The sequence below is a fragment of the Fulmarus glacialis genome, unplaced genomic scaffold (genome assembly GCF_000690835.1).
Source record: "Fulmarus glacialis isolate BGI_N327 unplaced genomic scaffold, ASM69083v1 scaffold16, whole genome shotgun sequence".
NCBI classification, from domain to species: Eukaryota; Metazoa; Chordata; class Aves; order Procellariiformes; family Procellariidae; genus Fulmarus; species Fulmarus glacialis.
This window is the reverse complement of record NW_009219772.1, coordinates 1-26,681: the sequence shown is the minus strand read 5'-3', so window position 1 is coordinate 26,681 and position 26,681 is coordinate 1. Positions and strand designations below refer to the sequence as shown.

Below are 26,681 nucleotides of genomic sequence, written 5' to 3'. Positions count from 1 at the left end.
CTGCTAGTTAATTCTTCCAGAACACTGCAGATACTTAGCAGTTCTTCCACACAGCAAACAGACTGTAACTGAGGTCAGCAAAGATCCATATGCAACATCAGCACGTTCTTACTGGCTTTTGCCTTAAAATTTGTAACTTAAATCATTCTTTAAAAGATAATCTAGACCAGTAAAAACTTCCAGCTCTTACTCAAATACTACTTTACAAGCTCTTCCTATATTCTGTTAGCAAGGTCCTCTGTTCATTTCTGTAACTCTCCAATTTGGTAAGGCTGTATAGTGGATTAGATTTGCCTTTTTTTTTTTTTACTTGCTTAACAGGAGTGTTTTAACTATATACTTATGCTGACTGGGTGATAGATGAGTCTTGGACTGAATAGCTAACATTTCTGATTGGGCCAAGAAAGATTTAACATAGGCCATTCAATGTTAAACAAAGTTTAAGAAGATGCATCCTTTTGCTTGAGATCACATCAATGAACAGTTGTAGGTGTACCTGAACAAGACTGCATATATAGGATTCCCCAACCACTACAAGCAAGTTCGTTTGTGGTAGTCTGGTTTAAAATAAGTTGTATCAAAGTTCTGCCAGAGCTTTGCTATACATGAAGAGCAAGCTCTGTAAAATTATTTCTTTAGGCCTCCCATGTATGTGCCTATATTTTTTGGAACTAATCTTTCTTGTGCTATCAAAGGTGCTTCTAGATTTTCAATTCAATAATAGTGAAGGAGACAAAGAAGTTTTAGTTGGAAGCTAATGGCACCCATGTTTTGATTTGCTATACCAACATGTCTATTTAATTCTGTCTTCCTTCCCCAAAGACTTAAGTTTCAAAGACTTACTAGAAGCTATACAGAATATGAAGGTTTATTTCAAAAGAATACATTTGCAAGAATACACATAAATGCACTCAATGTAACAGTACCTTCTGCAAAAATAGGTTACATAATACCCAGTAATGAAAGAACAATCTTATTTCTCTACAAATTAGAAAGCAGAGATAATAGCCTGGACAACCTTCAAAATGGAGGTTATAGTTGTGTATGTTGTGATAAGTAGCTAACTTTAAAGCATGACACCACAGAGCTAATGTTGGTAAATCAAACTACTAGCACACAGCTGCAAACTATTCTTTTATACAGGATTAACAAATATTTTGGTTCCAATTTGTTTTTACACAGCTCTAGTGAGTCAGGGAAAATGCTTATCAAAGATACACAAAAACTATCCAAAATTACAACGTAACTATTAAAATGCCTCCAAAATTGAGAGGAAAGTAATCATGTTAAATTAAAAAAATTTAACCAGGACTTCCAGACAAGATTTCCTGTTTTTAATCAGAGAAAGTTTACAAGAGATTTCAATAAGTTATCTTGAAACCAAGCAGCTGTAGATCTTAGAATCTTCGTGGAGGTCCACCTTTAAATGGCTTAAATCCTGAGCCACTTCCCCTCTGCATGGAATTGCCTGTGATCTGTACAACTCTATTAATTGGTGAAGAGTTACTGGAAACAAAGGTTTTAAAAAAGTGTTAAGTTATGATAAGTATCTAAACTCTTGGTGTACAGGTAAGAACATTATTACATCTTATATCACTCAACTGTTAAACTGTAAGTCTCAAAAGAGACCTGAAACCATGCAAGAAAAGAGACTTTGCAAGAAGTCACTCGCTTCTGTGCAGCTAAACAATACTGCTGCCAGCAATGCGACAATTGTGGAGTCATGTGCTGGCATGGAAAGATGGGTTTGTATGTTGTGCAGCAGCAACCCATCCATGTAAAGTAATGCTGCTTGCACTGAGACTATTATACTTCCTAAGCACAACCAAAGCTTTGAGAGCTCAAGTAGGGAATTGAGAGGAAGTAGTTTTTGTACCTTGTATGGGGAGACATCATGCCACCTCCTCCACGGCCATCTCCCATTCTCCTTGTGTCATGATACCCACTTCCTTGAGAACTAGGTCCATGCCATTCTTTTCTTGGTCCAGTTTCACGACTGTGGCGTTCAACAACGTGTCTGTCTTCCGTATAGTGCTAGTAAGAAAGTGATAGTCATTTTCAGAATGAAAGGCGTATTTCATTATCAACAGGAAATGAGCTTTTCAAGAAAGTTAAGCTTACAGCTTATATATATAGAAGTCAAGCATCTTTTAAGATTTCAGTCCACAGGCAGCTAACCCATGCTTACAAGAGTCCTGTGAAAAACAACTCTAGATAACAATAGGAAACTAATTTGCAATAATGACTGTGTGGGTATGCAAGGAGTGACATTCCATGAACTCATACTTTACTTGAATTCTGCCCTGATCTCTCATAATCACTGACAAGCATGTTCCATATAGCTACAAAAAGAGAAACTATTTTTTTAAAATGCTTCAGGATCTAGTAGCATGGAGCAATTTCATCTGCAGACTTCAAAGACAAGTCTTACACGTGGTTTTCTCTCAGTAGCACGTTACAGATTACAATGACAAACTGCACGGGAAGGAGCAGGCACTGTAAGGTTACGACCCTGAAAACATAGGATGGCAACAAATTCTTAAAAGCCTTATCAACAACTCACTCAAGTATTGTTCTGATCTACCTGAAAGATGCTAGACATAAAAGGAATTGGGTATGTTTTCTGCAATTTCTTGGCTTATTAAAAAACACAACAAGAAAGAACTTTTAAAATAAATTAACTTGAAAATAGCCAGAATGCTTGCGAATGATTTATATGATGCTATATGGTCATTTTTCCAGTATGATTTTGCATTTTCCAGTCTCTCACTCATGCACACAAACACAAGAAGATGACTCACTTGTCCTCCACCTCTTTCTCCCATCACGCCTCGTTCTCCTTCCCTGCTTCCATACCCAGAAGCACTGCTACGGCTTCCAGGAGGTGCACCTCTCACGTGTCCAGACACTTCTCTTCCTGATCGATCTGGCCTCTCGCCTCTGTAAAAATTGCTTTTATCAAAATTTTGGTTTCAGTATAATAGAATTGGTACCAAATCATAGCACATGTAGACTTCAAAGATTCCTTTTCGTTTTTCAGGTTCCTAGAAACTTGCAGTTAGCTTCTTAGAAACATTCTTTTAGATCTATGTGGCCCTCTAAGTAATTAAAGCTTACATGTTACTTGTTTACAGCTGCATTCTTGCACAAAAGCCTCCTTACTATATGATTTAAGAATAGACTGCTAGGAGTCAGCATCAAGTTTACAGATGAGGTTTAGCATACGTGACAACCTACACAAACTTTTTTCTAATGCTTTTGGAAAGTGACTTTGCCATTTTTTAGGAGGGCATCTGTTTACATATCAATTCTTGAGGAATTGCTACTATGGATAAATTCTACAAGAATCAGTACCTTCACTAGTTTGTTGATTAGCCAGCAAATTTACCTGCCATCTCGTTTGTCTGTGCTTATGCTTCCCTCGCTCTTCCAATTTGTTTGTCTAGGTGGATTTGAACCAGTCTCTCTTGGATGTCGACCATGTGGTATTTCAGGTCTGTCATGAATTATCACTGTTCTTCTTTCATCTCTGTCTCCTCGCACTTCTCGTCTGTCTGTATCTCGAAGTTCACTTCTTGGTTGTGGTGGTTCATTTCTTCTGGACTCACTGAAGTTCTTAGGATATCTCTCAAACCCTGGCTCTTCTCTTCGTGCTGTTGGACGAGTCTTTTTTGCTTCACCTTGATTTACAAAACGTTCTCGCCTAAATCGTTTAAGTAGGAAAAATTTGCGTGTCTCAGATTTTCACATTTCTCTGCACATGTAAGCACATGCGTGAGTATACAAAAATATTATTAATTTTTATATTACATGTTTATTACAATATATGTGGTATATATCTCAAAGATCCTTCCCACCCCAAATTATATTTATTTCTACAATTGTCATTTTGAGCTCAAGTTCTCACAGCCAATTTAACATTTCTTCATGCACTTATCTGTTCACATTTTGGTCAGCATAATTTAAGCAGTTGTAGGGCCTCCTTTTTGCCTAGTATGAAGCAGAGGGAATGGTAGATTTCTTGAGTCAGCTAGAAAATATAATTCTAGTTCATTGCAGCATAAAAGTAGAAGTCCAGAAGCTACAATTATGTGGTCTTAACTTTATAACTTGTTATTGGAGATGTTTAATGGAAACATGAAGTTGGATCTGGAACCAGCATTTACTGCACAGTTGCATGGATCCTGATGAATGTGACTCATGCAAGTAATGCTCGTAGGTCTCACTAAATCAGCTGCTTTTAGCCTTGCTTCTTAAGGAGGTAAGTTACCAAGTAGGACAGATCTAATCCATTGGAACCCACTTATGATTAGATGTGAAAGAGGAATAATCGCAAAAATTCGTTCAAAATGTCACCCAAAAAAGACCACCAGGCAGCTAATTTAAAGTTCTCAGATAAAAATGGACTAGATTCCATGATATAAATGGCCAGTCCTGAAGACAAGAAATTTTGGGACACTACTGCAATTCTATTGCATCAGAACTGTATAAAGCCTTTAGCACCATTTTAAATTTTGAACAGTGAAGAGTGAAATCCACAGAGATGTTGGCAGGCAAATACCTGCCCTATTATCTAAACTTACCTATCAAAAGAAGATGATGGAACAGAAGAACCTTCTGGGTATCGTCCCCGTTCTCTGTGATCAAAATCATTAAACCTGTTCTGCTGGCGACTGTAATCTGAACCATGACTAAAACGTGCATCTGTATCAAGAGCCATCTTCTTATTCTCATTCCAGTAAGGATCATCTCTCCTTTAGGCAAAACAAATGAACCCTCATGAGTTACATGTATCCAAATCAAGGCCTAATGTGCAGAAAATTGTCAAGAGTCAGTTGTCTGTTTTAAAACCCTCATTTGACCTTTGGAAAGCCACTTTAAATAGTAGTGAACAAAATCATTTAAGAAAAAAAAATGCCAAAACACCCCTCTGTTTGAAGTGCAAATTAAAGAGACAAAATATCAATAAAATATTTAATAAAATCGAAGCAATAGTATACCGTGTTGGGCAGTTAAAAAAAAAAAAACACCCCCCCCCAAAAAACCATCACTGTAGCAAAATTCTGCCTTGAAAATAGCCTTCCAGGGAAAAAAAAAAATTGCCTTCTAGGAAAAAAAAAACCCCAAACAAACCACCCACAAATCAGAAAAGCTTTCTCAGGAAAGAACAGCGTAGGAAACATCACAGCCTTGCTCACTAGAAACATTCAGGTATAGAGTCTCTGTGATAAGAATGTGAGATACTAATGTGTATAATCAGTAGCCTTGAAAAATGAAGCCGTCTATTCCTCTGGTGAAGAAGTATTAGTGTTCCGCTACTGTATCTACCCTGACGACTTACACGTACCTTCTATTGTACCACTAATATGTCAATTTTATGGCTAAGGTCTCAGTCCTATTCTTATAATCAAATAAAGATCAAAGCCAGTTCAATTCATGTGGCTCAAACAGCAAAATGATAGATGTCATCAGCTTCAGTAAAAATTAAAAGCCATCACACTGACTTCCTGAACCATCCATTTACCAGAAATGTGAATTCCTAACAAAGTAGAAGCTAGAAATTTCAACCATTAAGGCCGAAGAACAGCTTTTCTCAGCAAATGCACTGAATTGCGCTATGCTCTTTTCGTACAGTAAGAATTAATTCACAGGATGCTTCTCTTATTTCAAAACTCTCTCCTACAGATAAGGTATGTTTCATGCTTGGCATAAACTGATGTCAAAAAACAAACAAATACCAGAAATCCAGTTCTTCTGTGAAGACCTGTTTCAGGTACAAATGCATTTCCAAGTCTGACACAAGGCTGGTAGCCGTTTCTTTTTACTAAGCGCTGTAAAACAATGGTTTGAGAGTTAGATTACCTGTGATCTACATCACGTGGACGTTTCAAAGAATTCCTCTTTTCCTGTTCATAACGAAGTTGCTGCTGTTGTCGACGAAGTTCCTCCCTTTCACGAGCAATACGTTCTGCTTCTTTTCGACGTTCCTACCATGAAAGGGAAGGGTAAATAAACACAACAAACAAAATAGCTCTTTATTAGAGATACCTATAGAACAGTTAGCAAGTATATGGAATTAATACTTGATAGTTTTCTATTAAAGGCTATCTGATACAATTCATCCTTGGATAGCATCCAAGATTGAAGAGCATAGGGAATACTTCTCTAAAAAAGTAGACAACAGATCTGGAGAAGCTATTGGCTGTTAGATAGAAATATCTCCAGGTAATTTCTTGTATTGCTACTGTATTTGTCGCCCAGAAACACATCTCATTAAGTTTGCAGTGACATTCTCTAGGAAAAATCTAGTAAAATTATGGAAGACTAGTATGGGCAATATGATCTGCTGTACTTCAGTTTTAGAGACAGACATGTATAGCCACTGCATAAACCAGTAGCAAGAATTTGCCATCAAATTACTCACAAGTCAAGCAAACACGATAAAGATTACTGTTGTTGTACATTGTGGATTATGTAATGTTTGGTTGGTTCTTTTATGGCCTGGGTGAAAGGGTGAAGAGAAAAATGCACCACAAGTGCAAACTGGGCTATACTCCAAAATGATATTGCACTACAGTCCAAAATATACATACGCACACCTGTTCAATACGAACACGCTCTCTTTCCAAACGCTCCCGTTCCATCCTTTCCCTTTCTAGTTTTTGCCTTTCAATTTCTAATCGTTCCCTTTCTCTCTGCAAACATTCTTCTCGTTCATGCATTATTCGTATGCGTTCTCTTTCACGACGCTAAAAAAAAAGAAAAAAAAAAAAAAAAAAAAAAGAGGTAGCAGAAACTCATCTGAAAAATTTTCTCATCCAAAACTAACATCACCTTAAGCATAGGCATTAAAAAAAAAAACAACTATTTGAGAGTAAGCTCTTGACAGAAGTCCCGGTATGGGAAGTCTACTCCTTTTAGCCCCAAGGAGCCAAACTGGTTTTAGCATATTCTACAGAACCATTTAAGCAGACAACAGATACTAGGAAAAGTTATATCAAGAATCATCATTCTTGATGTATTTTATACTGGTTTCATATTTCTATGTTGTCATCTTGCAGATAATAACAACAGCTTAGCAAAGAATATGATTTGCATCTTAAAAACACTTGCTACTTTAGCTCTTGCCCTCTTCAAGCCAACAAAAAAATTTACTTATTGTTTTCTGTCCAAAAATAACACAGAATAACATAACCCCTCTGACTTGCACAGGTCAGGTATACCTGTCAACAGCTTCATTTTGCTTTCTTCTTCCCATCTCCTATAGTACAGCTTACAAGAAGCAGGAAAGGCATTTTCTCCTTTAAGCTTTATGCTTGCTGGGAATTCCTTTGTTTAGGGAAATCCAGCTAACAACACAAGTCACTTAACTATCCTTTGCAAACTTTTGGCCATATGAAAAGAGCAGAATAGAATAATGTAGCCATTTAGTCCTTTTATTTGAAGGGACAAGATTGTATTATGCTTGATTTGTCACTAAGATATACAACAGTTCTCTCCTTAAAAACAAACAAACAAAAAAACCCCAAACAGTATTTTTGGCCACATCTCCTAGTCAACTTCTCATTTTTTCAAAAGAAAACTGGCATGCAGTAACACTTATGAGATACACCCCCCCTATAACAAACACTAAACTATATGTGTACGTATATGGCTATTAAAAGATTAAACAAAATTTTTGGAATCTGTTAATTCATACCAAGATACTGTTAGGTAGAGTCCCAGACTTTAACATCTGAGTAAAAGGCTTGACAGAATGCATTCTAATTAGACTTCTAAATATAATATCTGATCAATTAATGTATAAAATAGCCTTTAGCAAAAAGTTGAATTACTACCTTCGGAGTTCAACAGCTCGTCGTATTCTTTCCAATCGAACCATGTGTTCTCGCAATCTCTGTTCCTTCATCTTTTCAAAAGGCAAGATATCCTTTCTACCCCTGTATTCCCTGAATTTCACTTTATCTTGAATAATACGCTCTTTGTTCCTCAATATCTGTGGCTATAGATAGAGATTACAATGGTTATTTCAGAAGTCTCATTCATTTAGGGAGATTTCTGGATGCTATGTTCAAGTATCATTAACTACTTGGCTATCCCAAAGCATACAAAGCTGCTATCTAAGCTTAACAGTTTGTAGTAGTTTATTGACTCTTCAGTGAAAATATCAACTGTAAGGTAGTATCAAATCAGATAAGGATTGCATCAAATCTATAGATACTTACTTTATCAAATCTTCCCCTTCTAACTGTCCTAGTGTGGCCTTGGTCTCCTTTTGTTTGGTCTAAAACTACAACTTGACCTGGGCTTTTACCACCTAGTGAAGGGGGGAAAAGGAGAGGGGAGGGGAAAAAAAAAAAAAAAGAGAGAGAGAAAGGTTTAAAACACACACACATCCCTATTTGCCTATTACAGATTTTCCTTGGTGAAATTTCTCAATCTCTAAATTGAACTGTTACTGGCAGCACATGTCTGTAATTAAGTAGTAATATAAAATATGGAAGCTTAACATCAGCTCTAAAGTAATATATGTTGCTGGAGTCTAAAAAAGAATAGGTGTTTAATCGTCTTGTTTCCAGTAAGAGCAAGAACATGCCCCCAAAACAAGTCAGACACACAGATTCAACAGGAGGAAACATGGCTATATTGCATACTTATTCTTTTCTTTTCTTCAGTTTTTTTAGTGGATTCTTGATTAGGGCCACTTGCTCCATTATCACTCTTCTCATCTTTACCTTCTGTTTTCTTGGCTTCTTTACTTTCTTTTTTTTCAGATTTGTCAGATTTTTTTTCTTCTTTTTTGGTTGATGGAGTTCTTGTTAGGAAAGAAACACACAAATGCAATGAGGGAAATTCAACTTAAAGGATTTTCACAACTTTAGAACACACATGAAATTTCTTACTTGCTGGCTTTATCACTTGACGCAGTCTTCTTATCTCCCATGCTTCTACCCGAACCAGATTTCTCATCACTTTCCTTCTTCAACTCCTTTTTGGAGGGATCGCCTTTCACCTATATTTTTTTCCAAAAGCAAATAAGTTAATACAGATTCTTGCATAAGGTGGTCTATTTTGGGAAAAGTTTTAATCTTATTAAACCTACTTTCTCAACAGAAATTTGTTGTCCATGCAGCTCTGTTCGATGAAGGTGTGCAATACATCTAGCCACTTCTGTACTAGAAGACATTGTTACTATGCCGTAACATTTTGCCCCTGGGCTTCGTGCGTTTGTGACCACCTTTGCACCAAGCACCTATATAAACAGGTAAAATGTAGGTTTTGAGAGAGACACTTCTAGTAAGGAGGTGATGGTATTCCAGTAATATTTTTACCCTAATATATAAAAACCAAAACAAACAAAACCACCCCAACAACAACAAAAAAACCCCACCCCACTAGAAAGACTGACACTCCAAGTTTTCAGAACCATATAACTCCACAGGAAGTTGCAGCTTTGAGAACTTTATCCCAACTTTCACATCAAGGCATATTAATGCTCACGTCCTGTTTTGACCAGTCACAACCTCACGCACATTATCTAAATGCTTCTTTGGACAGTTACTGTCAAAATTTATTCACAGAAACACCACTGATCTGAATTTGATCTCTGATAGATGAACCCCCATAAAAAAGTCAACAGCTGCCAATTAATGGCAGGGAGGTATAAGCAATATTATGTAGTAACTTAGTAAGGGAGCCAATCTTCAAAGGCATCTAGCAAATTTGTCAATTAAGCAATTTTAGCAACCAGCTCTTTGACACCTGCTTCTTGAGAAAGCATTAAGCTTTGTGTTCCTGATTCTTCCTAGAATTTCTATAACTACTGGAGCCAGTCTTCTTGATGTAGTCATGCTCTAATACAACAATTTTATCTTTCTAGCAGTCTGTAGAGGTACAGTCATTTAGAAATTAAATATTTCCCAATTAATTTAAAACTGGGAAGCTAAGTAAATACAGGTACCAAGCATCTTCACAGCAAAAACAGCCAAAGAATTGGAAGTTTTAACAAAATATACTCTCAGGTTTCAACACTTGCATTAAATAAAATCACCTACTAAACTCATTAGAAAAATCAGATATCCAATAATCAGAACACATACTTGATATTCACAGTGCTAAGGTTCTAACTAGTTCCCAAGATGCAATAATGTCATAACTGCACAGGCTTATACAAACACTACGAATTCACATAGCTATCAGGAACTCCTTTGAGAAAATGAGAACAACTGCAACAGAAACTGTTTTCAGAAGACTGCTTAGCTTGTATGGATTCTGCATTGTTCTATGGAATTTGTACGTTAAATTAAACCAAAATCCAGGAAAACAGACTTAGTTTAAGCAGCCTGTAAAAAAATTCATTAAGTCATTAAAAGAATCCCTAAAAGAACAGACATTAACTGTTACTTTTTTTTACCTATTTTTCCCATTCATAAGCCCTCAGAACACATTTTTAAAAACAGTCTCCCAAAGCAGCATGTTCTATAAAGACCGTTTATATTACAATTTTACTGATTAGCACATTATCTTACACTCATGGTTAAATACAGTTGCTGCAAAAGAACATAGCCATGGTTATTTAATTTAAAAGATTTTTTTTAAAGCTAGTCCTGTCCAGTCGTATTTGTGACTTTTTTTTGCATCTATCTTACTTCAACGGGAAGAAAAATTTCTTATAAAATTAAAATATGGTTCTTGTAAGCATGCACTCTTACTTTAGATGCTGAAAATATTGGGTTTTTTTAGATTACACTGGTTAGACATTTCATCTCAGACTTTTATTTAAATCAAGTATTACTCAATTTCTGTAACTGAAAAGAGGAGGGGGAAGAGACACACACACACCACACACGGTATCACACCCCATGAAATACCTTTCCATATTTGCCAAAGAGATTTTTCAAGTCAGCAGCTTTTGTGTTGGAAGACAGTCCGCTAACCCACAGGTTTCTAGTTGAACTTCCACTGCTACCACTAACACTGCTTGCACTTCCTGAAACAAGTTTTACAAAACAGCCAAAAAATTAAGGAGACAAAGGTACCATGAATATTGAACTAAACTGTTGCTGAAAAGAGAAACTTAGCCTGTTACCTTTAAGTAACTGTTTATCCGGTTACCTTTCTTGAAAAGACTTCTATATAAAAAAAATATATGCCATAAGATTTCATTCATTTACCCACGTATTGAGACCAACAGCTTGGCTAACTCATACCCAAACGACAGAGCTAGAGAAATCATACAATTCTTTGTTCAAGGCATGCTTTACCCCTCATTTGGGTATGTACATTTAGCTTCAACTTCTGGTTCTTATCAAGAACTTCCATTGAAGAAAAATTTTTTTAGCACTCAACATTTGTTCTTCATCAGTACATCTTTACACTACTCACATTACCAAAGAGATGGCAGAAAGGTAAATAGAGGAGACTGAGTTAATCCCAGCCTCCAGAATAATGTGGTCAATTTCCACACCTTCTTGAAGCATCTGCCCTCCAGCCAGAGCAGCTTTTTCAAAATACAGCTGGATGTAGAACTGGATGCAACCCACCAAAATGATTTCCCACATACTAAGGAAAACACTAAAGAAAAGACGGAAAAACATTATGTGCCTTAAACACCAATCTCCCCACCCCGCCCCACATTAGCCATTTTTGCAACAACATAGAACTAAGAACTAAAGAGATTCATGTAATCTTATTCCCAACAACTTTTAGTTTATATAATTTAGTTCAGCTTGCTGTTGAGTGCTGCTATATGTATGAACTGTTTCTGAGTATGTTAAAATGTAGCCATTCATACAGGCAAGACCAGAACTGGATCTCCAGCTAAACAGTTGGAAAATCTGGTGGTATGCAGCATTTTAAAAGGTAATTTAACCACCTTGAGGAAAAAGGGTAGTTTTCCTTCTTCAATGCATCAAGAAGAACTAAGAGCAAAAGGCAACAAATCTCAGTTACCGTCAAACTAGGGTTATCTTGATAAGCCCAGATATCTTGATAAACCGTGATACTCTTAGAATATCATTAAATATCATTAAAGAGCCACTATACTGGCTTTGGCTATGTATTTTAAGACAGGCCTTATGACAGCTACTATTACAGTTATCATATATGCCACATGAAAGCAGATTTGCTGCATCTTCATTTAATTTCATTGTAAGCATATAACTATCATGAAAAGACATGTATCTACAGAAGACTGAATTATGTCTGTCGCAAAAATTTCTCCTCAGAAATTAATTTATCAGGTGAAGTTCCATTCATCCATTAGGGATATGCAAGAGATTCTGTGACAAAGGTTTTTGGCAAAGAGCTAGTAGGCAAAATAAGGAGACACATGAGCTTATACAAATGCATTTGTTCAGCTACGAAGCATCAGTATAACTGGTGACATTAACGTGCTCTTGAGCTCCACCCTGTGAATTTGTAATCATAATACAGGGTTTTATGGTAACAGATGGAAACTCCAGGGTAGACAAATAGGTCCAACTTTAATGCACTAAGCAGCCACAAGTGCAATTTTGCTAGCTGGCATCTCAGCTGTTATGCTTGGTTGAGAGTTCAAAAAATTTCATTGGCTTTAATTTTAAGTACTTGCAATTATTTTTCGCTTGTTCTGCGCATAACATCAATCCAAACCGTTGTATGTAAGTTACATAGTAAGGCATATCTGAGTAGGCATATCTGAAAATTTTACCTTCTCATCAAAACAAAGACTTGGGAAACATTAAGTGGAATTTGCTCCCAAAAGTGTTTTGAAATAGGAGAATATATTTTCATTGAGTCTTTAGAGTAAGTATTTTTGATCTTTCGATGAATCTGGCGCAAGGAGGAAAAAAAAAAAAAAATATAGACACATACGTACAGCTAATGACTACTGTACCTCAGCATAATTTACTACAGATGGATGAGTTCAATTATATAAGCCATTTCAGTACGTGGCAAGCAACTTCTCAAACAGGAAAGCATTTAGTTCAAGACAATACTACCCTAATTTGTAATAGTTACCTTTATCATCCTTTGATGTTGTCTTGCTTTCTTTAGATTCCTTAGTAGAGCTAGAGAAGCAAATTAAAAATCAGAAGAAAATTGAAAATACAGAATTTGATAAGTGTTGCATTTTATACTACTAATACTAATAGACAAGTTAACATTTCAAAAAATAAAAATAAAAAAGGGCTAGACTGTGTATTTGAACAAATGATTCCCTTATGGATTCTTGCACTGATTTTCCCCAAGATGCCTGAAGATCTAGATTTTCTGACAACTCTATTCAGTGGATATATGGCAATCTTCTCCAGATTTCAGGACGGGGACTTGACTTCATTTTGTGTTCTTAGAACTGATAGCTGTTCATTACCATCATCACAAGGACATTTAAAAAAATCGTCAATTTGAAAAAAATAAATAAATGCTGACAATTCGACAATGCAATCAGTAGGACATAGTGTCTATACGAAGATCTTGAATTTTAAAAAGTAACTTATGGCGGTCAAAAAAATCTATAGGCAGGAGCATAGGATACTAATTATAAGATTCTTGCTGCTACCCCCTTAATGTAGAGTGATCTTATTGAATGCTGGTACTCAGTATCGTAAAGAACTGACATAGAAAAACAAACCTCTTTGCTTGACCAGAGGCCCCAGTAGACGAGGGACCTTTCTTCAAAGTATCCTTTTCTTTGTCTCCAGATTCTGCTTTCTTTGAACCTTCTCTGGCTTCCTTCTTGACAGGATCACCCTTCACGCAGTCTTCCTTCTTACCATCTTTATGGTTCTCAGTCATCTCATAGTCCTTGCTTTCCTTCTCCAGGCTCTGTGAAATGGTATCCTGCCCATCCTTTGGCTTACTTGCTTCAGAATCTGTAATTTTCACATTTTTACCTGTTTCTAGGAGGTCATCACCATCAAAATCCAGAGTGATGGCATCTTCAGCCTGGATTGTAACCGATATGTTATCATCCTCAGCTTCTTTCACAGAGGTGTTAGCTTCCATCTCTTCATGAGCCGTGTGATCAGCCTCAGCTAGGCTTTCTTCTGAAGGAAGAGGTTTAGATACTTCTTGTGTACCATCACCAGAACCTGCTTTATCTAAGAGGATTTAACAGGAATAAATATGGCAAAACAAGAAGTTTAAACAATTTCATATGCATAAGCTAGAATAGGACCTAGAAAATACAAAGCCAGTTATTAGCACTGATGGAAGGTTAGAAAAAAACACAAGGTGTATTAACACAAATATAAATCCTTTACCCAGGATCACTTATTCTTCATGGCAAAACACATTTTCTAGAGACAAATACCAAAACATTAGGAGGGAGAATATGGTTCCATCCTGGAGATACCCGTTCTTCATAAGAAGTATCCATTTTCCAGTTTAGAATTTAGTGTTCCAGAAGAAAATAGTTGCTTTGGATGCTCACAGTTTGATTTAATCTGTCTTTGAATCTTCCCGATTCTAGGACTTCTAGCCTTCCCAAATCCGAAAGAATTACAGTCTTGGAGAATTTCAGTCAGTCTTCCACGCTGCTGTTCTCTTTTGCTTTTCCTTTCTAAGCAGTTGTTTGGCAGTCAAGTTAGCTGTACAAGGCTGCTGCAGAAAACGGAGGAGTGAGCTTTAATCCAGAGTCCGTAGACAAACGGTTCTCAGTCTTCATCCACTGGACAGATTTTCCATCTCAGTCCCACATAGGCATCTCCAACCGTATTCTTCGATTTGCACAGATGAGACACTTCAACCATAGGGTCCCTCGTAAACATGGAGTCTGTAGTTTTATCCTGTAACTTCAGTAATGTGTTTATTCCATCTTGTGTAAAGTGATGGTGTTCCATGTCCTTTCTAGTCCACAATACGTAGAATCCTTAAGACTTCTGTCCAGGAAGTCTGTTTGCCCAAATGCATTACATTCCTTCTATAGTTTCACTAATGAGCACAGCTTAAAAAAAAAGGTAGCCACTCCACAGGTTTCCAAACACTTGTTTTACCATCCTATATACAACTGGTATGTCTGTCTGACGTTAAGCCAAGCATATGATGGTCCATACATTTGTTGAGTGCTCAAGTTCAGTGTAAGGGTGTATCATTTCACTCAAACATCAGTTACTGCAGTGCAAGTTGGAAGCTTCTGCATCAAGACTTACCGTACATTAAAATCAGAGCCCTTGAATACTATGGTTTTTTCATTAAGAATCATAGTATTACAACTATATTATACATCCACCACAGTAACTGATAAGTACTATAATCAACTCTTAAGAGTAAAATAACTCTTAGGAGTGAAATAAACCCTCTGACTCCAATGATTCCGGGTGCTGATCTTAATAAGGAGACAACTGATACTTAGTACTGGAGACAAGCCTAGTATTAGTAAAGAGACTGAATATTACAAGAGAAAGTTGCCTGCTCTACCAGACTAAAGAGCTCTGAACTCTATTAAACTTTAAACATACCTTTCTCATTTTCTTCATCTTCACCATCCTGCAAGAAAAGGAAGTCAAGACTAAATGTCTCCTACTTTAAAACTTTAAGCAGAACAGTTCATATTTTCCACAGAATTTCTATCGTATGAAGGCAAATTAATGAACTGAAAACTGTTTCCAAAGAAAAGATGGTCTAGAAACCAAGCCTGTGCACCTCCCTTACCAAATCACTGAAAATTTGTACAAAACTTCACTGGTATCTATCTGCAACACTTGCAGTTTGCAATTGGTTGGAACACGCAGCTATTTTCTTCCCCCTCCTTAACTCAACAGGACACTTCTAAACTGTCCCATGTCTTGCTAAAGCCTTCAGAATGGATATCACACTGCTGATTACTACTTTCAGTGAAACGCAAGCAATCCATCATTAGCTTTAAAAGCTTAGGACAGAAGTCAGAAACTAGGTAGACTTCCTTCACTAAGTACTTAAAAATGAAACTATGATTTTAATAGGTATTTACTTATTTATCATTAACCTCACTGAGCAAGACGTGCTGTATGAGATGTCCCTTTTCAGACATCAATTCCATGTAACTCAGAATGAATTTCTGAACTTAAAAGATGTTACAGATGTTAATACTAACAACAACAACAACAACCACCCAACCCCAAACATTCTCCAAAGGCAAATTTCTATGTTAAAACAGGAGTTCTAAACTCCTCTGTAGGCTGTATATACTATGTTAGCATTTGGCATAGCCCTCTGAAGTGTTTTTAAGAGAGTTGCAAAATATTCCTTGCTAAGTCTATGCATTGAATTCTCCCAAATTGTAGACAGGAATTTGCATTTAAATAGGATACCTTATTTGGAAATCACAATTATCTGCATTGTAAAAAAAATACGAATGAAAGCTTCCCATACTTTTTACTTTTACTGTGTTACATCATTTGACTCTCTAGGATGCATGCTGGAACAAAAAGCCAGTCTAAAGTGATCTTTTCCAACTAAATAGGCATGAAAATCAGCTTAACAGAACTGATTTGGAGCTTACATGGACAGCTGGAAAAGTGTAATCTTCTATGTCTTGACCTTCATTTTCCTATGAGAACATAAAAGGGACTTGCTCAGCAAACTATTTGTAAGACAAACATTCAGAGAGTCAAGAGATTCAGTTAACTCAGAAAACATTTTAGTTAAGTGGATACACACTCAGTAAGGTGAACATCAATGAGCAGTTCTCATGACTTGCATCTTTCAGTTCAGTGTTCAGATTATGTATGTCATTACTAGTACCAGGGAAAAGGACCAATTCGGAACTCTGTATGGACTGTGGTAGAATTTTGTCAATCAATGCCACATTTGTTTCAGGACTGTTCAAACACAAGTCAAGGAGAACAGAAAGAAAAAAATACCAAGTTATCTTTTAGAGATAAGCAAGCAAGACAAACTGAAAAACTAGTTCTGACTTCCTAATAATACAGACACACTAAGAAAAATGTACATCTTCCTGATAAAAATGCATGTAAAATACAACAAGTACCTGACTTTCAGAATCCTTTTCTGCATCTTCTGTTGTCTCTGCTGGCTCCAGGTCGTGGTATCTTTTCTTTTCTGCAGATGGTAATTCTTTAGAATTCAAGTTCTCATCTTCAACAGATTCTTTAAAGTCCTTTAATTCATCATTTCCATCTTGATCACTTGCATCTTGAGTCTCCAACTCACCTTCCTTTTGGTGTGAACAACAAATACTTGGCATAACTAAGGATATTAGCTATATTCTGAAAAATTCACTGCTAGAATCACTGTTTCTGCAAAATACTGTATCACATCTATAATAAAAATTCATAGCATGTTTAAAAATCCCCACACCTTCACACCCTCAGGCATCACAGCTGTGAACACAGTAAAAAACAATGCTCCAAATTTCCACACAAATTAGCGCAAAGAAAATGGAAGCTTTTTTTGGTAAATAAAGCCAAACATTGAACTTAAGTATAAACTGGGAAAAAATTTACATACTTTTATTACCTTGACAAAGGAATCATCTTCAACTGAAGCATCACCAGCTAATTCATCAGCTTCCTGCTTTTTACCTGAAACGATAGGATATGCTAATGACTACAGCTGCTACGTAGAGCAGACTTTCCTTCAATAGCGATTACGTGTCGGGCCTTAGTTTATTATTCTCTATATGCTCTAATTTATCTGAACTGTTCACTATAATATAACCCTCCCAAAATTAAGTATTTTTAAGGTGAGGAGAAAAAATGTGAGCTGAGTGAGCATGAACAATCAATGCTGTTGCATAAACAAGCAGTTACATCCAAGTTAGTGATTTTAATACCAACCCTTCTACTTTTAGTGATAATGGAATTCAGGAGAACATTAAAGTGTATGTTTCTAGAATTACCGGAGTTAACTAGACTTTATGACTTAAGACTTTGGAAAGGCCTTACTTTGTAGGCTAATTAGCATCACTGAGCAACTCAGGTTAGAAGGGGCCTCTAAAGGTCATCTAGTCCACCCAACCTCCTGCTCAGAAGTAGAGCTAAGTTCCAAGTATGATCGCATTGCTCAGGGTTTTATCTAGCTGTGTTTTTGAGTATCCACAAGTATGGCAATTGCACAGCTTCTCCAAGCCACCTTTTTCAGTGCTTTTCATCACTAACGGGAACAATCAGCAGAAGAAATGAGTCAGGTGAAACGTTTGGGTTTTCTACATCTGTACTAAGGGCAATGTTCCATTGAAGAATTCTGTTCTTCCAGCACACGCACACTTTTCTCTAATAAAGATGGCTCTGTGGAGATGACGACTAGACACAGTTCCCTTTGGAATCCATTGCATTTCCTTAATCTTCTGCAAAAACAAGACCAAGGAACACTAGATATAAATATCTCCACACAAACAGCCTTTGTGGAGCGTTCTGACTCTCTGATTCCTTCTATCAAAGATTAGCCTATGCGATGGTTTTCAGTAGCTCAAGGTACAAAAGCAGTTCTGTTAGGAAGCGGCTTTACTATCTTCTACTGAAACTCGGTGTCAATTCAAGATGCAAATGAGATGGCAGTCATGATCAGCACTTAATGCGGGTTTTTTTGACATCACATCTTCCCTCATCCCTTCATTCTCTAATGAATGGCTATCAATCCATTCTATAGATATTCAAAAGGAATAGAAAAGAAAAACATAAGCCGAAGTTTGATACAGTATGGACATTTCTGCTACCTGGAATAGCCAATTTCTGTCAGCAATTAATTTCCATATTCTTTCATACACAGTTCTTAAATTGCATTTCAAATCTGGAAACTGCTCAACTACAGGGCAAGAAGAGAGACTACTGTTTTGGTTTTACTTAGATTCCAGTTGGTTTTACTTATTTCACTGAAAGGCAGCACCCTGACAGTACTCCTATATATAGCATACTGTTGTTTTGAGTTCAGATGCACACTAGTCTCCACGAAAAGACACACGGCAGAAGTTATTTCTACGATTGCAAAACATGAGGTCATAGCATTCAGATCTAAATGCATAAAGAGATCTTGCCACTGATTTTACTTCATTTAAAACAAACAAAACATTCCTATTTTATATTTGTAATGAAATAGATTTGTGAGATTTTGGTGCAAAAAGCCAGCAGCACAGGCGTACTTAGGGAAGCTAGCTTTCCTCAGAAAGAGGAGTGCACTTACACTGGAAAGGACAGTTTTTGATACGCATCACAGCTGATGCCTAAAAGCAAGACTAACCCAAATTTTATATTACTATTTTAGCACTCTGTGATAGAATCTACAGCCACAGATACCTTCAATACAAATAAAAAGCAGTGAGACACAGCAAGGATTTCTACACACATTCAACTGTTTTCTGTTTTACCCCTCTCAGTTCTTTAGTTTGTTAAACCTGAAATTCCAAGTTTTTCTTGCATCCCATATCCAGCTAAGCATACACAGAGACAGGCAAACACTCACAGCAGATGCTAGACATATTTAGCAACTATCTAGCATGTACTATCATGAAAGCTATTTAAATTCACTCATTTTGCCCAAGGAAATCTGGCAGGTGAACTAGAACCCAGACTTTATAAGGAATTGGGGAGGGGGGGGGAGGAATCGACAAAGCTACCTCAAGTTAGTCCCAGCTAGAGAACTATATTTTATTGACATGTCCTCATCAAGAGGAAGTTATAACTTTCAGTAATGAAGCTGTTCATATCTTTTGTTTGCTGCTGGATTAAGCCAGACGGGAATACATGTTTTCATTAGCCTTTCATTAGTCTGTCTGGTTTTCTTTGCAATAAGTCCCATTTATTCTGAGTACCAGAGGTGTTCCAAGGCATAAGGAGACCTTCACTTTTCAGCTTCAAGCCAGAAAGCAGTAGGAAATTTGTTTTCCCTCTCAGGTCTGTGTTTCGGGTTACTTTGATCTGGTTAGAGCCATATTGCTCAAAAGTGGCACTTCAGGGTTCTGATACAGGTAGTTTTCAGATGTTGGTACAGTAACTTGCCAAAAAGCCAGCATCCACAGAAATTCAGAACTTTTCCACACTGATACTCATCCACAACAGGCTACTGAAAGGCACACTTTGCTCATAATTTCACGTAACTAAAGTCAGATTGCAACCTTTCAGAAACTGACTGTTTCTGTGAACTTATTCAAGACCGGTATCACTTCAAGGAAAATAACCTTTTAATAAAAGATTAAAAGGTATGTTAACAATTACAGTCAGAACAGCTGGACCTTCTGCAGACAACAGGCGTAGTAGGTCCCAAGTCATACAAGTTGTCAACACATGATAAAATTTACGTACAGGTTTATCCATGCAGTGGCTATTGAAAACGCCAGTGGTATAAGCAGCACTCACCACATACCTGGGCGCCCAACAACACAAATACTAATTTACCTTGGAATGATGGCACTCCTTTATAAGCCATGCTCAATCCCTTTTCTGGCAATGGCAATTACTACACACCATAAAATTGCAACAGACTATTTACATAGAGAATGAGTATTCTCCTTAGAAGTAAGTAGAAGATTTAGAACATCTTTAAAATGTTGGTTTAACATTATACAGGTTTAGCTTTCATCTCATTTACAAGCCTTACAGTAGCATAAGCTTGTTCTACCTATTCTTAGTCCTCTACATGAGAAATTCAGGCTACCTGAGTGTATACAGAGTTACAGAAGAGTATATTTCAGACAAGCCTTAAACAAACTAGACATCTGCATCTTATGCAAAAGTAGAGTGACACACTCATAAAATTTTGGAAGAATTAGTGTTTGCATTTCTTCTGGTATTCCTGGTGAAACTCCCAACAGGGTTCTGTCGTATCTGATGCTAAAGATTCACCAAAAACCTGGGACAGGAGGCAAAAAGGAGGAAGGGGAAAGAAAATCTTTACAATGGAATAAACTCTTTATAGCGTCATTTAGTTAAGAGGTCTGCTGCAATTTGAATAGTATCATTTGGCACAATATTAACAAAAGTAAATTATCCCATTACATTTCTGTAATCTTAAATGGTATCATAGGGTAACAAGAATATTTAAGTATTCTACAATGTCTGCAGGATGCTGCTCTTAGTCATTTATGGTTTTTAGAAAGGATGTACTTTGCAAAGTCAGATACTCTCTAGAGAATCACCGACTTGTTCATAAGATTTGCCATCATTTGTAATCATATGATTAAACATTCATAACACTTTCTAGTGCAGCTCATCAGAGATATCGCTCACCCCCACCCTAATGAAATTACTTCGGAAGTATTTGGCAAGATTACTTCTGCCTATCTGAGGGCACATGGAAGCCTTACCTACAGTTTGTTGTACACCGTTTATATCTCGCTTCAATAAAGCATGATATATCATAACTTAAACAATGAAAACAACTTTCCAATATTGGAACCACCTATGCAAAGTGTTTCTAAGGTTCAGTCTGCATGTTATTTTTCAAGTATTGATTACAACTTACAGTATCTTAAATTTCTATCACCAATACTGAGTTCAGGTATTTTAGCTTAATAATTCCCTCCCTCCAGAGAAAGATTCTTTTCTATACATCATCTACTTACTAACATGCAAGAACAAAGTGTAGTTTAAAAGGAATGTTCTCTTTACAAATAATTTACATACATCTTTCCTCAAAAGAGGAGAATATATTCACTTCCTTATAAGGTACTCTACCTTGAGTAAAACTCTTAAATAAGAGTAGGGTCTCAACAGTTGGTTTAATCTTGACAGAAATACTTAAAAGTTTGCAGGGATATATAGTGATTGAACACCACCAATAGACACCTAGAAATAATAATAAATTAACAAACCTACTTTGTGAGTCAATTAAGACAGACATGGCTTGTAACGTTAACAGGCCTAATTAGCTGTGCAACAGCACTGCATGCAAGGGCATCCCACATCCCCCCAAGAATATTTGGAGAAGTCACTTTTCAATCTTTACTATTTTATTCAGCAACTGCAAAGCAGATCAACAGAACCAGCCACTGAGAAGAAGCAACAAAGAAGTTACCTGCTTGCCTTAAAAAAAATAAAGGAATTTTAAAAAGCAGGTCAACAAAGCTCAGGAATAAGATTCATTTAGAAAATTTATTCTGAAAAAAATTTGTTTAGAAAAAATTAAAAAGGTTATTCAAGATTAAAATCAAGGCATTTGTACTAGCACCCCACACATCACGGCCAGTTGACATAAGCCATGGCCACGGCCATAAGACACCTATTTTCAGTGCAGTTGAGAATGCCTATCTTTCTCCAGCAATGATTCACTGGGCAGGAAAACTCTGATCTACCTCTGGACAAGCTCACTGCACAGAAAAGCGTTTCAGAAATCAAATCACAGAACTATAGCAATAGATCTTAACAACTCAGACAAAAGAAGAAATAATGAACTGACAGTTTGTTAAAATAGTTATTTTAATATTCGTGAACAACAGATTATTTCCCCCACTCCACTCTCCTTTTGAAGGAGTGTACAGCGAACAGTGTCCAACTTAGGTTATTTTTTTGTTTGTTTTGTTTTAAGTAACTCATCAGTTCTAATAAAGAAGTCAAAATTATTTGGGCAATAGTATAAGCCAGCCACTGTCAGTTGTCAGCATTTGATCTAAGAAACAGTATTGTCAAATTGGAAATTCAGCCGGAAACTAGAGGGGTACTTAAGACACGAAGTAATACGTGTCTAGTTGGCCTTAGAAACTTGAAGAGCAGCAAGTAAATGTCTTTGTTCACATTAATACTCTGAGGTTAAAATTGATTAGCCTAAAATCTGTTCTTCGTCCACACTAATTCCAAAACTTAGCAGAAAAGTAACTTTCAAACACCAAGTTATGATGTATCAATATGCTACAGTATTTTTGACTGTAGATACTTCAAAGGAATATTCACATCAGAAACATTTGAAAAATATTTCATACTAGCAGTAAAGTAACTTCCTCTATCTATCCTCTAGATACCAGAATAAGCAGCAGAATGTTCAGGCTTGAAAAGAACAGCTTTTTCCAAAAACTGTCATGTTTTTACAAAAAGAGAAATTTGTCCATAGCTACTAGATTCCAGGGTGGAGAGGTACAGCTGAGGCAATTAAAGATGGAGCACTTGGTATTTATTCCATCTTTAAGCTTTCAAACTTTAATTGGCAAAAACAACTGATCCCACCTGTATAGTTCTTCTGATTACCTGTTCTGCGGTTCTTCTTCACCCCAAATATTTAATTAAATTAGCTTCTGGAAAAAGTGTTAGATTTTTACTAACTTTGCATACAGGATCGATCAAGGATTCTTGTTGGATTACAGAATCCTTCTACAAGCATTCTTTAAGTCGTGATGCAAAATTCTCCAATTATACACTTTCCCAATGAAGATCCACATGGCTCCCTCTATGTTACCTCAGTTTTGGGTAATGCCCTATTTTAAATATGACTCCTTTTTCATACAATATCTTATGCTGCAGAACTTGGTATGGGACACTGGTGAGCTGCTGTTTGTTTTAAGAGAGAAAGAAGGTCTACATTCAAACCAGTTTAGTCAAGGCCTTATTCTTCTACTCATAGTGTTTTACAGATGTTTCTTTTCTATCTCATAGCAAGTTGGCTTTGTATCACCATTGTCAAAAGCTTGTAACAGTCCAGTAAAAAACTGCAGCACATACTCAGTTGATAAATCAATTTATCAGAAAAGTAAGTCCCACTCTTAGCTTCATTCCTATTCTTCTCCATTTTTGTCAACATATACACAAAAAAAGCAACAAGAGGGAAAACAAACATATCACACACACACTATTCCCCCTTTAATTCAGCCTGCATCAATATTCCAGATCAGGTTTTTCTAACAGACAGTGCTAGGGAATTAGACATCTCACTTCTTCCACAGACCTTAAAAGTTGCAGTAAAACTGGCTACAAAAGACATTCAGATCTAAAACCAACAACCATCTGACATAGTTTGTGATTTTTTGGAAGGGAAACCTCCTTCTTCCCTCTCGTTCACCTCTCTCTGGCTGCTGTGAGGAGGTTTATCCATTATTTCCACTCCCTGGTCTTTTCTGAGGCTGTATTTTCTTCGTAAACGAATATCTAATATTCCTACCGTCCTTTGTACAGCAATAATAGCATGGGGAAAACAATACTACAGGACTAGTAGTGCCATTAGTTTTACCGCTGGACAGCAGTAGAATTGAAGACCCATCAGTATTAGTCTGAAGCTGTGGGGCTGGGGGGAAGCAAGCATTAGCAAAAGGCCTAGAGCAATCTGTCAGCAAAATCAGTAAAGGAGGCAACACTACTCACAGTGAAGAGCGCGTACTAGCACAAGGAGGATCAAGATAGTTAATTTTAAAGGAAAATTCAGTCCTACTGAATTCAGTTGATGGGCACGCATCTCCCATCTGCCTTTGAAAGTTTCCTAGTAACACATTAGGGAATGGATTTTTGAAATGCTAGATTTCCAAGTTTTGAGGGGTACTTTCTAGTTACTAGTAACATACTTTAGTAGAAAGCACCAGAGAGGGAGATAACATCAGAATCAGCAGTTAACACATACAAGGAATAGTTAAAAAGAAAGAATATATTCTTTCTTACAGTTAGAAGTAAACCAGTAAGATCAAAAAAGATTTTCCCTAGACAAATTAGTGAGTTTTTCTTGTTCCACACTTGAAGATTAATACAGCATGAACCTCTCATACTTTTGGCACAAAATTTGCTCGTAAGACTTTTGTAATCCAAAAAGTAATGAGGAAAAACTCTTGAGCTTGCAAAATGAGCAGATAAGAACTTCACGAAGGTCGTATTTTACTTTGAGGTTTACCAAGAACGTACATGTCATACGTACGCCTTACGATTCTATTCCACAAGAAGACGTGGCAGGGAACAGCTACTGAAGCCCTGCCTCAGGCAGCAGCATCACTAGTAGGCAAACTACCTTTGCAGAAGCAAAATAGTATAACTAACAAGAAGCTGGTTCAAGAAGATTATGCACATTATGATATTTTCTTGGAGAACAGGAGGATGAAAAGCAGCAGATAGAGAAGTGTTCATCACAGCAGAACAAGTAGCCATTTAGATCTCTACATAAAAAATTGCGGAAGCATTTCCTTATTTAGCTTCCATGTAGTTTTCTTAAGCATCGGTTCTTTCCAGAGTAGGGAGTAAAGAAATGTCCAAAGTAAAGAAAATGAAGCCACATTGTGAAACAGTTTCTTTCCTTTCACTTTTCTAGTGTGTCAAAAGTACAGATAAGTTATTCAAACTTTCTAAGCAGATAGATTTTATTGTTAAATTCTCCATTCACAGCACCAGGCAAAAGCATGAATAATCACTTCCACCACAAAACTCAGCCTAAGACAAGTAACAGTGGTATAAAATTGATCATTTCCAAAACAGGTATGTAGCACATATATGAACATTCTTAGCATGTATATTCAATGAAGAATGCTATGCATAAAACAGATATTTCCTTTCCCAGTATTACTTGATTGTGGATGCTCCTAGAACAACAGAAAACAAAAACCCAGAATCCAAACTCACAAAACAATATTTAAATACTTATGCAAAAGAAAACAGAGCCAACACAATCACTGCCAAACAGATCGGTATAGAATCTAAATAATTATTTTTCACAACAGAAAAACTAAAATCTCTTAATTAGACATTTCACAGTGAGCCTTCAGAACCCATTTAGGAAATCTGTATTCATAAATCCTGCCTTCAAATAAACCCACACAACACAGTCCTCTTCAGGCAGTGACCCCCTACCACGTATCACTAGCCTACGTCCGGGACCTTCTCATGGCTAAATAACCTCTTGGTTCTCCCTTTGCTGTTGCACAGACACTCTCGGATGCTACAGAGATACCCATCCCCAGCACCAGAGCCGCACAGCAGTTCCTATAGCTGCTTTGCACCTGTAACGCTCCACGTTCGGGATCTCTGTTAACACAGTATATTCCAAAAATCTCACAGATCATCTACACAGCTGCAGCACACACAGCACAAGTCTCCAGGATCTGTGGGCAATACAGGCACTACCTCATAACACATCTCTTAACCCATCCATTTTCCATATATATCCAGCATCTCTATAGATTGCCTACATACAGTGACTGAAAACAGATGAGTAAGGCAAAAGACATCTTACATGACAGAAGTCATAAACAGTAAAGTCACAACTGTATTCAAACTACAGGCTACAGTTGCACGCTCCTTCTTTAAGGTGATATATGCAACAAAAACTGCTTAAGAATGTAATATACATCTACAGATCTTAACCTTTGCCTTTAGTTGGTTTCTTGGTGGGTGTGTCAGCCGAAACAGTTATTTCAATATTATCTGGATCGCCTCCTTCCTCTTCAATAGCCTAAATGAGACAAAAAATACAAGTTTTAACACATTTCAGTGGGAAGCTAGACAATTTGACTTCAGCAGAAGTCAGTGAGCCAAAAAATTATTTTTTTCCAGCTCAAAAATATTTTATAAAACACGTTAGGTTAAACCTTTCACTTAAAGCTGGAGGAGAGGGAGGGAACGCTAACAATAATGGCACGAGTTTAAGCTGCTAAAATGACATTTTCAAAGTACAGCTTATCAAGGATCAGCACGTTTCTCTTTGGAAACATAACACTAAAGGGCACTACGACATCCATGATGACATTAAGGGCAGCACAAAAACAGGAGGGAGGGAAGCACAGAAACCCTACAGCAACAACCAGCCCCGGGGCTCGCCCCGGCGGCCACCCGACAAGCTCCAGCGCCCGGGGTGGCGGGCGGGCC

At 37.0% G+C, this 26,681-nt stretch overlaps 1 protein-coding gene across 1 annotated transcript; it reads right to left on the bottom strand.

Moving 5' to 3' along the window:
- Positions 1-854: 854 nt before the first annotated feature.
- SLTM (SAFB-like, transcription modulator) lies at positions 855-26,527 on the bottom strand. Its single transcript, XM_009580472.1, has 22 exons — positions 26,477-26,527; positions 26,181-26,268; positions 17,434-17,507; positions 16,955-17,140; positions 16,466-16,513; positions 15,444-15,471; positions 13,616-14,084; positions 13,003-13,052; positions 10,872-10,990; positions 9,104-9,253; positions 8,904-9,013; positions 8,655-8,815; positions 8,226-8,317; positions 7,839-8,002; positions 7,700-7,706; positions 6,600-6,749; positions 5,863-5,987; positions 4,584-4,754; positions 3,389-3,703; positions 2,802-2,952; positions 1,877-2,034; positions 855-1,506 (listed from the first exon to the last, which is right to left on the bottom strand). Exons 1-22 carry the CDS (start codon positions 26,525-26,527, stop codon positions 1,398-1,400), a joined length of 2,976 nt encoding a protein of 991 aa, XP_009578767.1. The 3' UTR covers positions 855-1,397.
- Positions 26,528-26,681: the final 154 nt, after the last annotated feature.

Coding starts and splice junctions, on each gene's coding strand:
- SLTM (XM_009580472.1), bottom strand. CDS start 26,527: ATGTTTCCAAAGAGAAACGTGCTGATCCTTGATAAGCTGTACTTTGAA. Junction 10,991..13,002: donor AACATCAAAGGATGATAAAG/GTAACTATTACA, acceptor AACTTGTTTCAG/GAAGTGCAAGCAGTGTTAGT. Junction 3,704..4,583: donor CCATCATCTTCTTTTGATAG/GTAAGTTTAGAT, acceptor TAAACGATTTAG/GCGAGAACGTTTTGTAAATC.